This window comes from Zasmidium cellare (assembly GCF_010093935.1).
Source record: "Zasmidium cellare ATCC 36951 unplaced genomic scaffold M409scaffold_45, whole genome shotgun sequence".
Classification (NCBI taxonomy): domain Eukaryota; kingdom Fungi; phylum Ascomycota; class Dothideomycetes; order Mycosphaerellales; family Mycosphaerellaceae; genus Zasmidium; species Zasmidium cellare.
This window is the reverse complement of record NW_022986989.1, coordinates 154813-170538: the sequence shown is the minus strand read 5'-3', so window position 1 is coordinate 170538 and position 15726 is coordinate 154813. Positions and strand designations below refer to the sequence as shown.

Below are 15726 nucleotides of genomic sequence, written 5' to 3'. Positions count from 1 at the left end.
GAGAGGGAAGGAAGGGAGGGGAGAGTGGAGGATGATACGCCTGTTATTTGTAAGGAATGTATATAAGCTCATCGTCTCCCGTGAATTTAAACTCTCGACTTTCGACATCAGATCGTAACCCCATCATGACAGCGTAACCAAGGAGAAAAGAAGATGCTACGAAATCCTCCTCTTTTTCCTCTCCTCCTCGCTTCTGCTCCGCCAATCCCCGAAGTCCTCTCCTCTTCTTTCTTCCTCTTTTCATATCTATGCGGTGAATGGCACCGCCTCGACCCCCAACACGTCCCTCTTGCAAGTCGATGGCTTGGTTCCCTGGTAGTAGCCCAGATTGACGATGAAGGCGCCGACGTTGAACTCGGCGTAGACGGTCTTGATGAGGTAGGGCTGCGTGAGGAGCTTGGTGAGGTCGGTGTTGAGCTTCGTGCCTATGGAACGAGTCAATACGCCAGTCCGGTGAAAGGAGGTGGAGGACATACCGAGCACGGAGATTCCCTGGACTTGTTGGGGCTTGACGTCAAAGTTCCAGCGGACGAAGACCTGTTCAGATTGTGTGAGTTTTGATGATAGTGGTTGGGAGGGGGGAGGAAAAGACGAACGTTGGTGCAGTCGTGATAGACGTTCAGGATGGTGAAGGGCATGTTGGGCTGGGTGGACTGGCCAGCTTTGAAAGCCTCACGGCCGTTGAAGGTAGTGGCGCCCAGCTGTTCGACATTAGCAGACCACTCGATAGAAAAGGTGTTTTGAGAAACAGATACCAGCGGTGAGCAGGCGTTGGTGCCGTTAGTGATGAGCCAGTTGACGCTGTCGGACTGGTCGATCACGTCTTTGGTGAGGACCTGATCGGCGAACTGAGGCGAGTAGTTGCTAAAGAGCGTAGCGTAGTTCTGAGCGACTTTCTGCGCGTTGTTGTCGAGGAGACATGTTGCGGTGACGGATTGGAGGGAGAAGGAGAGGAGGGAGACGATGGCGATGGCGCGGGAGAACATTTTTGCTCGTGAGAAACGACTGTGAGGAAGCGAATGGATTGTAAGAACTGGCCTGTTCGATGAGGAGAGTCAAGTCCAGTCGAGTCCTGCTCGTCCTTCTTATATCGATTCCACCTCGAAAGGAATGACTCCCCCTTCGCCGAAGGGAGATGAAAGAGCAATACCGAAACCTACACATCAGTCTCATCTTGTCAATAGCTGACCGCGTGTGTCAACTAAGAATTGCCATACGGAGTAGCGTGGCGTTGTCCAATGTACCGGTATTCTGGGATGTGTGAAGCCGTCCAGTCAGGGCATTGTAAAAGGTTCGACGTTCCTGCATCATGCTTGCATGCTTACATGCTATCGCTCGAAGCGTTCCTGCATAGGTCGCTTGGAGAAAGTCTTTTCATGCATCGCTTCCGGCTTCGTGATTCTGACGCGCTTTTGGAGGAGATCATATCTTGATCGACGAGTCTGAGTTTCAGATCACGAGTCGTGGTGCAGGAATCGAAGCTTGTTGAGACAGCAGACCGGGCTCTTCTCGAAACATTGAAGCCGCAGTCTCTCACACCGGTGTTTTTCGATTTCTATTCTTGGCAGATGGAAAGGTCGCCTCGTGAGGAAGAATTGGTGGAGACTTTTCCCTTCCTATTCGCTGCATGATGCGCTCTGTAGGTTGCTGCGAGCGCTTCCGTTCGCCGGGGAGACGCAAAGCTGCCGAACACACTGCACCGGTACTGATGGCGAGTCGCATGTGCATAAGGCTCGTTTTTTAGGCCGAGTCTGGAGATTGATGGAGACCTTGTGGCGAATCATGGCCATAATGCGTTTCCGGATGTGTTCTCGGAACAGGAACGAGTAGAGCCGCTCGCAACTCAATTCCTTGAGAACATATTATAGCCACTTCCGCTGCAACATCCCTTTCACCTGCATCTCTTTAATTCTGCTCGCACGAGGCACAGCTGGAATTCGGTATTGCTCGAGGTAAGGTAGTAAACAAGCTGAGTATTCGCCGAGTATCTACGCGTCCACTCCATCGTCTGCAGGACACAGAGACAGACGCCTAAGAGCTCGAGGAAGCGGCAAGCCTTCTGGAGTCTCACGCCTCACGTCGAGGGTTTCTGGGCCTTGTCGTACTGCAGTCGACTTGCCAGTTTCTTGAGATTTGTCGTCGGGCTCGAAGGCAAGGCCAGACAGCATCATAATGGCAGGTCCACTCGTCGCCGTCTTGCCAATCCAGGCATCAACGCCGAGTCCGAGTCTAGTGCAGTGCGAGCGAAATTTCAAGAGGTGGGTGTCGACGTCTAGGTGTGTTGTGTGGAACGGGAGAGAGGGAAAGCTGGTGAAAGCAAAGCCACGACTGCACGTGATGGCGCGTTGGTCGGCTGCCGGAAAGGATTCGCGGCCAAAAAGGACCCGCCCCTGACGACTTTGACAACTCCACTTGGGGCTTCTCGCAATTTGCCCTTCTTATCCTCACGAACAATTGTGTGGCTGTGTGCTTCTGATACCGGATCCGACGCTGGTCTCTGTGTCTTCTTGCTCATTTCTGATTTCTGCGTGTCTATGTCATCACGAAATACTCCCATACCCCTGCCCACCGACCCGTGGTGTCACCCAATGCCATAGACACTCCTTTCAACACGCGCCGAATCCTGCGATCAACTCCCAAGAAACGTTCGACACGACATACAGACCTAATTCTGTATCCTCCAGAAGCCGAAGTAGCAGATTCCGCAAACATTGATTCGTCGGTAGCTTTCTGGTCCTATCTTCCTCTACATCAAATGTATCTCGAATTGGCTGTGGAGACGCCTTTTCGCAACCCCAGGCCACGCAATGCCCAGCCGCGTCATCAGACACCAATGCTTGATGAAACCACCGGTTGGTGTGCTTGTCCAGTCTTGCCTCATTGCTTGTCCAAAAGGCTGTGATTTCTCTGAGACTCTCGGTCTGCCTACAATCGCTTCTTGCTCTTCACCTTCATCGCGTTGCAATTCCTTTCCCTCGTTCTATTTGCACCTTTTCACACTCGCTTGTACTTCGCTACACCTCTACTTTCGCTTTTCATTCGAATTTTTACGCCGACGAATTAGCCCGAGACTGAGACGAACCACAGACAGTTACAGGCATGCCGTCGTTATCGACCTTGGCGCTCGCATTGGGCGCAGCTTCGCTCGCCGCCGCTGGTCCGGCTAAGATCGAGGCTCGTGCCACCAGCTCTGCAACTGCAAGTGCAAGTGGGAGCGCATCTGGCACTGGCTCAACATCGTTGCCCACTGTCACCACCAAGGGTAACGCTTTCTTCGCTGGAGATGATCGATTCTACATCCGCGGTGTCGACTACCAGCCTGGAGGTTCCTCGAAAGCGGCCGATCCCCTGATCGACTTCGACAGCTGCTCTCGCGATATCGCCAAGTTCAAGGAGCTCGGCCTCAACACGATCCGTGTCTACACCGTCGACAACTCGAAGAACCATGACCAGTGCATGAGCGCGCTGGCCGAAGCTGGAATCTACCTTGTACTTGATGTCAACACCCCAAAGTACTCTTTGAACCGCGATGAGCCTGCGGAGAGCTACAACCCAACCTATCTGCAAAGCATTTTCTCTACGATCGATGCCTTTGCCGGCTACACTAACACGCTATGCTTCTTCAGCGGTAACGAAGTCATCAACACCGCCAACAGTACCAGCGCTGCTCCGTACGTCAAGGCCGTCACGCGAGACATGAAGCAATACATTGGCGAGCGCGGCTATCGATCGATCCCGGTCGGCTACTCAGCTGCTGACGTCTCAGAGAACCAATACCTCCTGGGACAGTACATGGATTGTGGTGACGAGCCATCTCGCAGCGACTTCTACGCTATCAACAATTATGAGTAAGTAGTGATCAACACGCTCAAGCATTAGACCACGACACTAACACTTTCGCCTCTAGATGGTGCGACCCATCGTCTTTCACAACCTCCGGCTGGGATCAGCTTGTCGAGATGTACTCCAACTACTCCATTCCCCTCTTCCTTTCTGAGTATGGCTGCATCACCAATACCCGAACCTTCAAAGAGACGACAGCGCTTTATCAGACGGACATGACGAAGGTCTTCTCAGGTGGCCTCGTCTACGAATACTCCAATGAAGGCAGTGGCTACGGCATTGTTACCATCAACGGCGACTCAGTCACCCAAGTCGGCTCTCAATTTGACGACCTCAAGAGTGCTCTCGCTGGCGTTCAAAACCCAAGCAACGGTGGCGGCTACTCCACCGACGGCAAAGTCCAAACGTGCCCTGATCAGTCCGATGACTGGGACACAAAGCCCTTCACTGGCAGTGCCCTCCCGGCCATGCCATCTGACGCCGACAAGTACATGAAGGACGGTGCTGGAGACGGACCAGGTCTCAGCGGTGACGGCAGCCAGAACGCCGGAGGTGGCAGCTCTTCCACTGCTTCTGCGAACGCTGGTGCCGTCTCAACCACTTACGGCAACGGAGTCGCTTCGTCCACAGGCTCTTCAAGCAGCAGCGGAAGCTCGTCTTCGTCGTCGAGCAGCGCCGCCACCCCTATGCATATGGCTCGTGCGGACGTTGCACCACTTATGTGTGGCGTTGTTGTGTTTATTAGCATGTTGTTCGGTGCTGCAATCTTGTAAATAATGAACTGAAGGTCTGCAGACTGTGGAAACAAATGGTGTGATCAAGACCGTGTTCCGGCAGAATAGAATAGATATTCATACCAGAGACAACACCTGATCTAGAATATCCAATGCATTAATAGTACAGGAGTCGTCTCGCCAAAACTTGCAGGGGTAGACCTCAAGGCGCGAAGGTTTCGGAAAGATCGACCTCGACTAGATCCTGCCCAATCGTCGCCTTTTGCCCACGTGCCACACATTCCACAACGACCAACCTGTGACCACGACCCAGGAGGTCCATTGCGCGTGGCTTGCGTGCATTCTTGGCGAACGGTAACCGTCGCTTTGCTTTTGGATAATAAGGAAGATGGAGCCTCAAGATCCAACAGACGGACGGCAGCTGGCCATCTTCTTCGCCACTTTTCTGCAGCCGGGATAATGAAGCACTGGAAGACTGGATTTCTTTTGTTGGCGAGCCTTGCGAAGACAAGTCTCTCACAAACTACGGGTCCAAGCGATCAGGAGGCGGCTGAATCTCAAGAAGCTGTCTTCAAATGTCCTGACTATGGCAAATGGTCGAGGCAATTCCACGCTCCTTTCTCAAATGGCATCCACAATCTCTCCTCCATGAGACCCATCCCGGCCTGCCGCACCTTCAACAGCTCAGTCGTAGAAGACGCCATCGAGAAGACCGGAGAAGCGATTGAGGACCCTGATCTCAAGAAGCTCTTCGAGAATGCCTTTCCGAATACTCTCGACACAACAGTCGCCTGGAGAGGACGTTCGATGAACAACTCCGAAGAGGAGCTCGCTTTCATCATCACCGGAGACATCGACGCGATGTGGTTGAGGGACTCGGCGAATCAGCTCCAATCATATGCTCCGCTCTTGACGGCCTCGAACTCGAACGACTCTTTGGCCTCGCTGTTTCGAGGCGCCATCAATCTTCAGGCCCGATATTTGCGAACCTCTCCGTACTGCAACGCCTTCCAGGCACCTCCAGAGTCAGGCAGGGAACGAAGGCACAATGGTGCGTATGGCGGATATAAGGTCCACCCGGAGTACAGCTGGGATTTTGTCTTCGAGTGCAAGTACGAGCTGGACTCTTTGGCTGCATTCCTTCAACTCTCACATACTTACTACGACAAGACTGGCGATGCCGACTTCTTTGGCAAATTCGGCTGGGTGAAGGCTATCGAGTCAGTCATGGCAGTTGCACAGAACATGACCAATCAGTCGACATACCACCCCAACGGCACGCAGTGGGACGCTTCCTACATGTTCTCGAGAATTATCAATCACGGCTATGGCAATCCAGTGGCCGCAAATACTGGGCTCATTCGCTCTTTCTTCCGGCCATCGGACGATCCAGTTCTTTTTCAGCTTTTTATACCTGCCAACATGCAATTCTCGCATTTCCTACGTCTCAACGCCGACATCATGTACAAGCTCCTAGACCAAGCGCCACTAGCCGACAGGATGAAGGAGATGGCGGCCGGTGTCCGAGCAGCCATTGAAGAACATGGCATTGTCCATACCAAGCAGCATGGCGATGTCTATGCTTTTGAGGTGGACGGCTATGGTGGCGTAAATCTCATGGATGATGCTAACTCGCCATCTTTGCTATCATCTGCATTCTTTGGATATCTTGATCCAGGCGATAAGACCTATCAGAACACTCGAAAGAGAGCGCTTAGTACTTACAATCCGTACTGGATGCATGGCTCAGCCATAAGCGCCGTTGGAGGACCGCATAATGGACAGGAGATGGCGTGGCCGAGTAAGAGAAACAACAAGTCTCTGAGCTGGGCAGAGTACTGACACAGGATCTTTAGTGGCTTCCATCATCCGCATCCTCACCACGAACGACTCGGACGAGATTCTGCAGCAACTGCGACAGCTCATCAGCAGCACCGACCAGCTTGGCCTCATGCACGAAAGTGTTCGAAGTCATAACGCCTCGCAATGGTCACGAAGCTGGTTCTCCTGGGCGAACGGACTATTCGGTCAATGCATCCTCGACTTACAAGCGCGCAAGCCCGAGATTTTGAAGATGAGCTTCCAGCAGAAGTGAGCCGATCCCCCTGTCCATCTCCTCGAATCTTACGACTTCGACTGCTGACTGTGGCACAGCTTCACCGGCACCTTCGATGACGTGGGTGTGATAGAACCTGTCGAACAGAGCCGACCGGAAGAAGACGAGCCCGCTCATCCTTCAAGCGAGGCAGAAGAACAAACTGCTGGACATTCGAGCCATCCACTCACTAGTGGCAACTGGTCTGACATGAATTGGTTTTGGTCGATGACAGGCCTCTTGGCAGTTGGCACCGCCATGATCTTAGCCTCATTTCGATCGAGAAAGATGCGAACTCGAATGAGCGGGGGTAAGTCCGACCAGGACGCAATCACAGAGTCTCTGGTAACAGGGTGACAGGTGTTGGTGCTGATGCCTTGCCAGCGTTCCTGCGTCGCTGACTAGGTACTGCCAGCAGCTTTGACAAGCCCATCCACGTTTATCGTTGAAACAGCTCGACGAACTGGTCGATGCTGACTGCAGATCAACGCCCGTCAAGATACCGTTATTGATGAAGGAAGCAGTCGACAAGCATCCAGCAAAGCTATTTGGCGTCCGTGGCTTCCTGCGCTTCGACGCAGTCATTCGAATCCTTCAAGACCAAGCCGCCCGTCCCAAATCGTCCAAAGCTAATGCCCAAAGTATTGGGAAAACGCCCTCCGACCAACGACAGCGCGACAAGAAATACAAAAGGGGAACATCACACCGGGAACCTCTGTCTCCGAGCAGCGCGGCAGGGAAGCTATCCGACAGATGAGGCGTTGATCTGTGGGGAAGCTCGTGGAGCCCATGTTCGAAATCTCCCAACTAGGCAGGACTGGCTCGTCATGGGCTTGGGAAAGCTCTGAAGCTTGAGGAGAAGACTTTCGGGAGGGCCAATCGTTGCAGAGCTTACACCCTCATGGACCAACCAGACGGCGGACAGACGTTCCTCCCAGCGGAGAATTCCACGGTAGGCTCGGAGCTAGGCCTAAGCCAAAGAGTATGCTTAACTCTATTCCGAGTCAATGGCTTGCGGAGTGGTCTAGATGGTGGTCAGAAAGAGGAGGTTCGAACAATTCAAATCATGGTCATGGTAATCAAACCGTCGTCGATCTACTGGGGGAATCGAAAGCATCGCCGCATCATGCATGTACTAAGGCAGGGAGGAGTATGGGATCACGGCATTGCTAGTAGGAAGGATGGCGATGTCAACAGACTCTGTCCTTCTCCTCTCCGCTCAGCCGCTGGTACATATATCAAGGCCCTGCACCGTCCGACTGCCAGTGTCACACCACCAGTCCTGTCGTTTGATCAGATACCAGTACAGACAAAATGCGATCCACCTTCGTTCCTCTCTTCGCCGTCGTGGCTGCTGCCGCTCCAGTTGAGAAGCGCCAGTCCGGTCCTTCTGATGCCGACATCCTCAACTATGCCCTGACGCTGGAGCACCTCGAGGACAACTTCTACCGCGAGGGCATCGCCATGTTCAGCGCCGACGACTTCAAGAAGGCTGGTCTCCCTGGCCAGTTCTATAACAACTTGAAGGAGATCTCCTCGGATGAGACGACGCATGTGTCGTTCTTGACCACTGCTCTGACAGGTAAAGCGATCCCATCAAGCCCGCATTGGCTGTCGTTGGATAATAAACTGACATGTTCTTACCAGCTGCCGGCGCCACGCCCGTCGCCGAGTGCACGTACAACTTCGGTTTCAAGGACGTCCCCACGTTCCTCGCCATCGCCAACGTCCTCGAGGGTGTTGGTGTCAGCGCCTACCTCGGCGCCGCCAAATACATCATGAACAAGGACTACCTCACCGCGGCAGGCTCCATCCTGACCGTCGAGAGCCGACACTCCGCGTACCTGCGTGAGAACCAGAGCCCGGCGCAGTCGCCGTTCCCAGCCGCGTAAGGACACCCTCCGTCCCTCACCAAACCTTTGCCCAAAAACTAACATCGACACCACCAGCTTCGACATCCCCCTCGACTTCGACGAAGTCTACTCCCTCGCGGCGCAATTCATCACCGCCTGCCCCGACACCAACCCACCCCTCCCCGTCAAGGCCTTCCCAGCCCTCAGCGTCACCGCCCCAACAGGCTCCGTCAAGCCAGGCCAGACCCTCACCCTCAAAGCCGCCATGGCCGTCGACGCTAAGTCCGCCTACTTCATCACCTCCAACGGCCCTGTCGCCGCGCAGCTCCAAGGCAGCGGAACTGACTACACCGTCGTCATCCCCGACGGCGTGCAGGCCGGCCAGGAGTACCTCGTCCTGACCAAGGACTCGAGCGCGCCGAGTGATGATAACATCGTTGCTGGACCGGCTGTGGTGCAGATTGCTGATAATGCTTTCGGGCAGGGCCAGGGCGGTTATGGTGGTGGGTGGAATGGTGGCCATGGCTGGGGTAATGGTGGTGGTTGGGGGGGAAAGGGATGGGGAAAGGGAAAGGGTTATTAGATGTGATGGGGATGTGAGATTTGGATGATGTAGTTCATGTTGATGATGCATAATGTGTAAAAAGTTGAAAACATTAATTGAAATGTGGCGATGTGCAAACGGCCAATACTTGAATATATTTTCGTATGACAGTCTCACTCTGACATATAAGCTCAAATCACAACTTAACGAACATTTGCTTCTCCTGCAGAAGGGCGTGCAGTCTTGAGTAGGTGACTGAACTGTACTTGGTTTCCGGGGGTAACCGTCATGTTATTTTCATAACTGGATGTCAATGAAGGAGGAGTTGAGGGGCTTGTCCCTCAGGAAGACGAGAGTTGTATTCACGAAGTCTGTCTATGACACGCCGGGCGTCAAGGTCAGGCCTGTCAAGGTTTCCTGCTGTGAAGCAGTGTTGGCTAGCGTTTGGTGTTGAGCACACCATGAGAACGACATCCATGTACTTTGTGTGCTTAATCCCCATAGTCTAAGGAGGCCTAACAGGATGAGTGAATATGGTTTGGTAACATGATGGAGACGGAATGACATTTCTTATAAGTGATCATAAAACTTTTGAGGGTATCGAGGTCTATTACTACAACATTCTGTGCATAGATATACAACTGTACAAAAGAGGCCGTCACACATAACTTCATGATTACAACACGTGGGGAAACACCGTCCTCCCTTCACACCACACCAGTCTCTTTCTCCGAATCCTTATCCGAGTTCGTCGTCCCCGTGTGTCCAGTCCCAAGCCGCAAGTCCTGCGCCAGCTCACCAATATTCGCGGGTCGCTGCAGTTCAGGCTTCTCCTCTCCTTCGGGAACCGCAAACGACTTCCTCTTGCTGCTGCCGTTGGGCACGAAGAACCGCCTGTCGATCCGCATGGCGATGAAGAAGTACAGGATGATGATCTCGACGACGAAGAGGAAGATGTAGAAGGCCGCTTTCTTCTGGTACCAGGCCGGGTCGGAGATCGGGCGGGGGGATTCCCAGTTGGCGCCGGTTTTGAAGCCCGAGTTGAGGACGCAGAGGCAGGTGGAGATGAGGATGATGATGCCTTTGGTGCGCATTTGGCCGGTGCCGAAGGTTTGGGCGTCCTGGGCGGGTTTGAGGGAGTATGTTAGGCCGAGGATGAAGAAGGGGACCGTTGTGAAGACGAAGAGGTAGGTCAGGGCGGCGAGTTGGGCGTCTCGGCAGGCTTGTTTGAGGCTTTCGCTCAGGGTGTAGAAGCTGAGGACCACGAAGGTGATGACGAGAACGAGGGCGACGAAGACGAGTGCGTAGAGGACTCGTGCGAGGATTCGGACGCTTTGTTTCCATCCTAGATTTGGTTGCCGTGCTCTGATGATCCTGAGGGCCAGTACGAGGTTGACGACATAGACGACCAGGATTCCAGCGTTAACGAAGATGTTGGCTGCGATCGCAAGGGAGACGTTGTGTGGGTGTGTTGCCACGCCAATCCGTAGGCAGAGGGTCAGGATTCTGGCCATGCTGAAGCCGAAGAGCGCCGCTGATATGACGAATTTGTGTCCTTTTCTTCGGTTGGCTTGGAAGATGAACATGTTGCCGACGGCGGAGCCGATGTAGAAGAGGAGGAGCACTGAGCAGACTGGGACATCTGTGCTGACTGTTGCTTGACCTCCCAGGCCAGCTGTAGTAGGAGGGTATGGTGGCTATGAGGATTTAGCATACACTTTTGTGCCAGAGGAATGATGTATGTTGCACTTACCCCTGGAGGAGTCTGTTGGCCCGACATGGTTCAAAAGTCGATAAGAGTCGAGAAGAAGTCGTCAAGTCGAAGTCAACCAGGCTGCCGTGCTGTACAACTGTCACGGTCTTTCAAGTATCTGCCTTGTAGTACACGGTCTGTGGTGAAGACCTAAGCCGTTGGAATGCAATGTGCAATGAACTCCTAATACCCCTGGAAGGAAGAGCATGCTTGAATTATACGTAGTCACAATCTCTTTTACAGTGGACCACATGTCTGTCCGGTCGGCAGCTGGTTTGTCCGATTGAGGCAGTGAAGACGCCATGTATCTTTTCGCATAATCCATCAGAATTCGCAATTCGTCGGTTGTCAAAGGCTTGAAGGCCCGGTGGCTTGATGGTGACGGAACGCGGTCGAAGCTGCGGACGAGCGTTGTCTCGTAGTTCAGCCTTTGAGCCTACGCAGCCAATCATGAGCGACCAGCTTTTCCGTTCAGGATTTGTCTAGACCAGATAAGTGCGAGGGGCATGTTATCCTTGAGACTGCTTCCTCCGGCAGCCGTTGGCATCCACACGGGGTCTGGAAACACCGTTGCGTGTGACGCCTTCCCAGTCCTCTGGCGCTGGGTCTTCACAAGCCCGATCGCACTACGTTACGTCAAGATAGGTGCGCATTCTTGGACGAATCTGAAAAGGCACCCGCCACAAGGCTGCCTCACACTTGTTGTTGTCAATGATATTCGCTCGGTAGGACATGAAGGATTCTTCACTCATGACGACCTCGGTTCCGAGAAACAGCTCAATCTGGGCAACTCCCAAGTGAGACGTCGTTTCTCGCAGCAAACTTCGGACGAACATAAAGACATCGACAGCAGGAATCTGCAGAAGCGACATGGCCTCCACAGCGGTGTCCACGTCAACGCAATCTCCGACGCAGGAGGCTCACCTCAAGCGGATTCGTAAGGGGACCAAGAGCTGCCTCGAGTGTAAGCCAATCTCGTGACAACCGCCTAAAGTCGACTCTTGTTCTGATCAATCAATCAATCCATGCAGGTCGCGGGCGGAAGATACGCTGTGTATGGCAGGCGCCCACGGACAAGGTCTGCGCGGGCTGCAAGGCTCGAGGCCGAGAATGTGTGCCACAGGTGTAGTATGTACCGGGTTATGCATTGTGCATGGATGTCAAGATCTTAAAGCTTACATGACTTAGTCAACGACGTTCCGTCAACTCGGATCGCTTGACTTCGCGAGACCGTATCTCTCGCCTTGAGGCGCAGATTGCGAACTTGACTTCTTCGGCCACTGAGAGGAAATCGAGCTTGACCTCGCCGGTGGACGATGAATACCACGACGATGATGACGGGCCTGATACGCCTTTGGACGACTCAGAGGTGGTTGACGAGCCGAGCGAAGGCCCAACTGCGACTCCTCCGACGCATCTCAAATTCCTCTTCGACAATGCTTTGATAGGACCTGAACAGTATGATGAGAACCCTGGTGACGACCTAAGCAAAGCTCGATGTTCGCCTCGCTACCTGGAGCAAGCTCGTACCAGACTGCAACGTCTGATGCCTCCAAGGTACGTAGAACCCTGTGCCATAAGGGGTAGAGTGTGCGTTAGACAAGGCTTTCACATGCTGAACAAACACAGAAAAGATGTAACAGTCGCTGCAAGCTACGCTGATCCGTGGATGAAGCTCTACACAACATTGTTTCCAACTGAAGCCGCCGTCGGGACAAGGAACAATCTTACGACTGACTACGAGCCCATGCTTACACCTGATGCCCACCCTGTCCATATTGCATTCTACTTGTTGACATTCGCCATCACGGTCCGGCAAATACCACCACCTCACGCGCAGGAGCTGTCGTTGAGTGGTTGGGAAAACGCTTCCGTCTATGCAAGAGAAGTCTCGCATGCCGTGGAAGCGACCATCATTGCCCATACGGGTATCGCTAGCACGATAGATGGCATAGAGACTACCGTGATGTACCTTCGTCTGTAAGTAGCCTCCCATACTCACTCACCGGAAAGAAAGGCGGCGAATGTCTTGTTACTGTACACAGACTGACGAACAACCCAGACAACTCGGCATGGGCAACATCAAACCTCTGTGGCTTACATTACGTCGCACCATTGCAATAGCTGAACTCATCGGCCTGCCACGAGCCTGGTACACCAAGAACGACTCTCAAATTTCCGCTCCAACCCCAGGAACCACCTCTTCAAGCTCAGATCGAAAGCGAAGTCAGCGGGTCAGCCTATGGGAAGCAATCTGCGCTACAGACCGCATGGCAAGCATGATGTTCAACCTCCCAGCTGCTACTGCCACTCATAAATTCCCACGGCGACCGATCATCTCCCCCGAGGGCGAAGTCGTAGTATCTCCATACATATTCGAGCTTGCTGGCCTCGCCATGGAAATCCAAGAACTTGACGAGCAAGTGACACTGTCACACCCCAAGGAGAAGATCTATGAGAGGGTACTGGCCATCGAGGGCCGTTTACGCGCTTTGAAGGCGGAAACGCCCAGAGTAAGTCTGGTCAAGTGATCATGGTCAATTCAACACACGCTGACGCAGACCAGAATTGGTGGGCTGAAACCCCATCAGAGCTTCACGCCGGCCAACTCGTCCAATTCTGGCACTACTACCTGACGACCCGAATCCACTTGCACCTGGCCATGAGTAATGACGACCACGATCAATTCGCATACAGCCGACAGGCGTGCACTGAAGCCTGCGAGAGCATGGCCCGGCGATATTGGTGCCTACGTCGACTTTTACCCCGCGGTTTCTTTGTATGTCGAATCATCGATATGCAGATCTTCACCGCCGCGGCCTATCTTTGTCTTTCGTGCATACGACAACGGCAGAACAATGAAACAGCCGACCAGACTCGTATAGGGTTCATCGAACAGATCGTGGACACGATGGACTTTGCCGGTGAGCAAATGGGAGGGGATTTTGTCCGAGAAGCAGCTCCTGCAGTCCGTTCTTTGCTGGCGCTCGTGAAAGACCCAAATGGCGAGGCAGCAGGGCCTCAGACCTTGACGCTTCGAATTCCACTTCTCGGCAAGATACGTATCGGTCGTCAGAAGCTCCACCAAGGCACTCCAAATGTGCAGCCCGAAGTGCAACAGCAGGCGATGAGCTACCCCTTACAACCGGACATTGCCCAGCAAGGTGACTTCAAGGATCCGATCCAGCAAGCGGCTTTCCAGCAACAACTGCAGCCCACCGGACAGTTCAATATGGACGCCAACAATACGATGCCCTGGTTGATGGAGCTGGATATGAATGCGTCCTCCCTGCAGGATCCGTTTCTGCATCAGGATTTCCATGAGTTTGAGCAGTGGTTGGGGATGAATAACAACCCCTGGGGATTGTCAGTATGATGAGGTGTGGAATGAGAAAGGCCAGCGATGAGCTTGCCTCTCTGATTCATTCAGGAGTTCCGCGAGGAGGACGCGGATTATCCCATGGGGTTTGAACTCTTTCCCCAGCATCTAGCGGCATCCTGCAATTCTTGAAAGCCGTGGTCCGCTGGGGAATGCTGTAATAAAAACGATTCTCACTCCATGCAACCATCTTCCCTTTTAGCTCGGCTGCTTGATGCCCAGTTCTACCAGCGCATGAGCAGCAGCAGCGTTCACACGAAGCTCCAATTTCTGCGAATCCCCTGCCCCCATTTGGCAAGTAATGAGACCCCCTTCCTGCGCCAGGTCATACATCGCTTGCTTTTTCCCCGGTGACGAAAGCCAACCACGTAGGGATGAAAGATTACGGTCATCTACAATGCCTCAATGGCCTCGCCCTTAGCAAGTGGAACTTACTCTCCCCGTCTTGGAGCTCGCGGGCTTGGTCGCCAGTGATGAGTTTGTACTCGAGGTCTTTGCCTTCGGGCCCGGTGAGGTCGATATAGCAGCGTTGCGTCTGCTTGCGCTTTGCGTTCGCCTGCGCCGTCTCCTCCGCCCGTGCAATCTCTTTCTCTCGCTGAGACACGTCACCTGGCGCCCCATGTTTGTTATTGTTCGTTCGGAAAGAGAGGCACGCGGTGTTCTTATAGAAAGAACAGCTTGGCAATCATATGAAAAGGGTCCAAAGATCGATCATCCCCGAATATTGAGCTGCGTCCACGCCATCGAAGACCATGTCTAGCCTCTTCACGGTCGCATTGCAACTCTGGTCACGAACACGATGATTGCGGAGTATTTACATGCAGGCCTTGTGGTTCTCGGCAGCGCGAGTTGGTGGAGGATGCAGAGCGCTCGAAAAGCGCAAAGCCGCGTGAACTAATTTATCGTCCACCGCTGGTACAATCAAGCCCTTTTGGTCGCTCTTAGAGATGCCTCTCTCTAACCTTTAGACCATAAAGACACAAGTGCCAAGGACCACCTTGGCGAGTGTCGAAATGAGACCTCTCATGATGACTGCAGAGGATGGGAAGCCATTCTTCGGCCGAGCATAACAGCGGGCAAATAACGGATTGGACCTCACACAGGCCATCGACAACAGGGGCATTGCTGGGACATCTCTGCCGCCCACGAGCGCCCGAGGGGAGGGCGATCGCATCTTCTCTCAAACTTCGCATGCGTGCAAGTCATCGAGAACAATGTCCAGCCTCTTGACCACAGCGGAACGAGACTCTCCGACGCGTGCACTGCTGCAACTGTCAACAGAACACCGCAAGATGACGCTCAGAGACCGCGTGCTCGTTGACATCCACATATATCTCACCAACCTCAAGCGCATTCGGCTCCAGTCCGTCGTCGGTCAACGTCTTCAATACCTCTTCGACAGAGTTGTGCGACACTGCGTTTCCGCCCTTCGCCAGTTCGTTGAAATGCGCTGGAGGATCACATCTTAGCCAGTCACAACATTGCCATTGACTGCTCTTCAAAGCGGTCAATCGAGCCTCGACTT

At 53.5% G+C, this 15726-nt stretch overlaps 6 protein-coding genes across 6 annotated transcripts; 4 read left to right on the top strand and 2 right to left on the bottom strand.

Annotated features, from left to right (window-relative positions):
- Positions 1–246: 246 nt before the first annotated feature.
- Positions 247–986, bottom strand: M409DRAFT_28727 (uncharacterized protein; the record flags this gene model as incomplete). Its single annotated transcript, XM_033809154.1, has 4 exons — positions 247–425; positions 477–537; positions 597–701; positions 756–986. The coding sequence occupies 4 exons, from the start codon at positions 984–986 to the stop codon at positions 247–249; spliced, it is 576 nt and encodes a 191-aa protein (XP_033661737.1).
- A 2113-nt stretch (positions 987–3099) lies between these two features.
- Positions 3100–4616, top strand: M409DRAFT_70160 (glycoside hydrolase family 72 protein; the record flags this gene model as incomplete). Its single annotated transcript, XM_033818602.1, has 2 exons — positions 3100–3848; positions 3908–4616. 2 exons carry the CDS (start codon positions 3100–3102, stop codon positions 4614–4616), a joined length of 1458 nt encoding a protein of 485 aa, XP_033661736.1.
- A 420-nt stretch (positions 4617–5036) lies between these two features.
- On the top strand, positions 5037–7029 carry M409DRAFT_70159 (glycoside hydrolase family 125 protein; the record flags this gene model as incomplete). The annotated part of the gene is made up of 4 exons (XM_033818601.1): positions 5037–5065; positions 5114–6378; positions 6434–6668; positions 6732–7029. 4 exons carry the CDS (start codon positions 5037–5039, stop codon positions 7027–7029), a joined length of 1827 nt encoding a protein of 608 aa, XP_033661735.1.
- A 957-nt stretch (positions 7030–7986) lies between these two features.
- M409DRAFT_70158 (uncharacterized protein) lies at positions 7987–9108 on the top strand (the record flags this gene model as incomplete). Its single annotated transcript, XM_033818600.1, has 3 exons — positions 7987–8254; positions 8320–8560; positions 8622–9108. The coding sequence occupies 3 exons, from the start codon at positions 7987–7989 to the stop codon at positions 9106–9108; spliced, it is 996 nt and encodes a 331-aa protein (XP_033661734.1).
- Positions 9109–9776: 668 nt separating this feature from the next.
- Positions 9777–10849, bottom strand: M409DRAFT_70157 (uncharacterized protein; the record flags this gene model as incomplete). Its single annotated transcript, XM_033818599.1, has 3 exons — positions 9777–9854; positions 9918–10766; positions 10823–10849. The coding sequence occupies 3 exons, from the start codon at positions 10847–10849 to the stop codon at positions 9777–9779; spliced, it is 954 nt and encodes a 317-aa protein (XP_033661733.1).
- A 479-nt stretch (positions 10850–11328) lies between these two features.
- Positions 11329–14198, top strand: M409DRAFT_59630 (uncharacterized protein; the record flags this gene model as incomplete). Its single annotated transcript, XM_033814254.1, has 6 exons — positions 11329–11759; positions 11792–11950; positions 12011–12379; positions 12452–12802; positions 12885–13335; positions 13389–14198. The coding sequence occupies 6 exons, from the start codon at positions 11329–11331 to the stop codon at positions 14196–14198; spliced, it is 2571 nt and encodes an 856-aa protein (XP_033661732.1).
- Positions 14199–15726: the final 1528 nt, after the last annotated feature.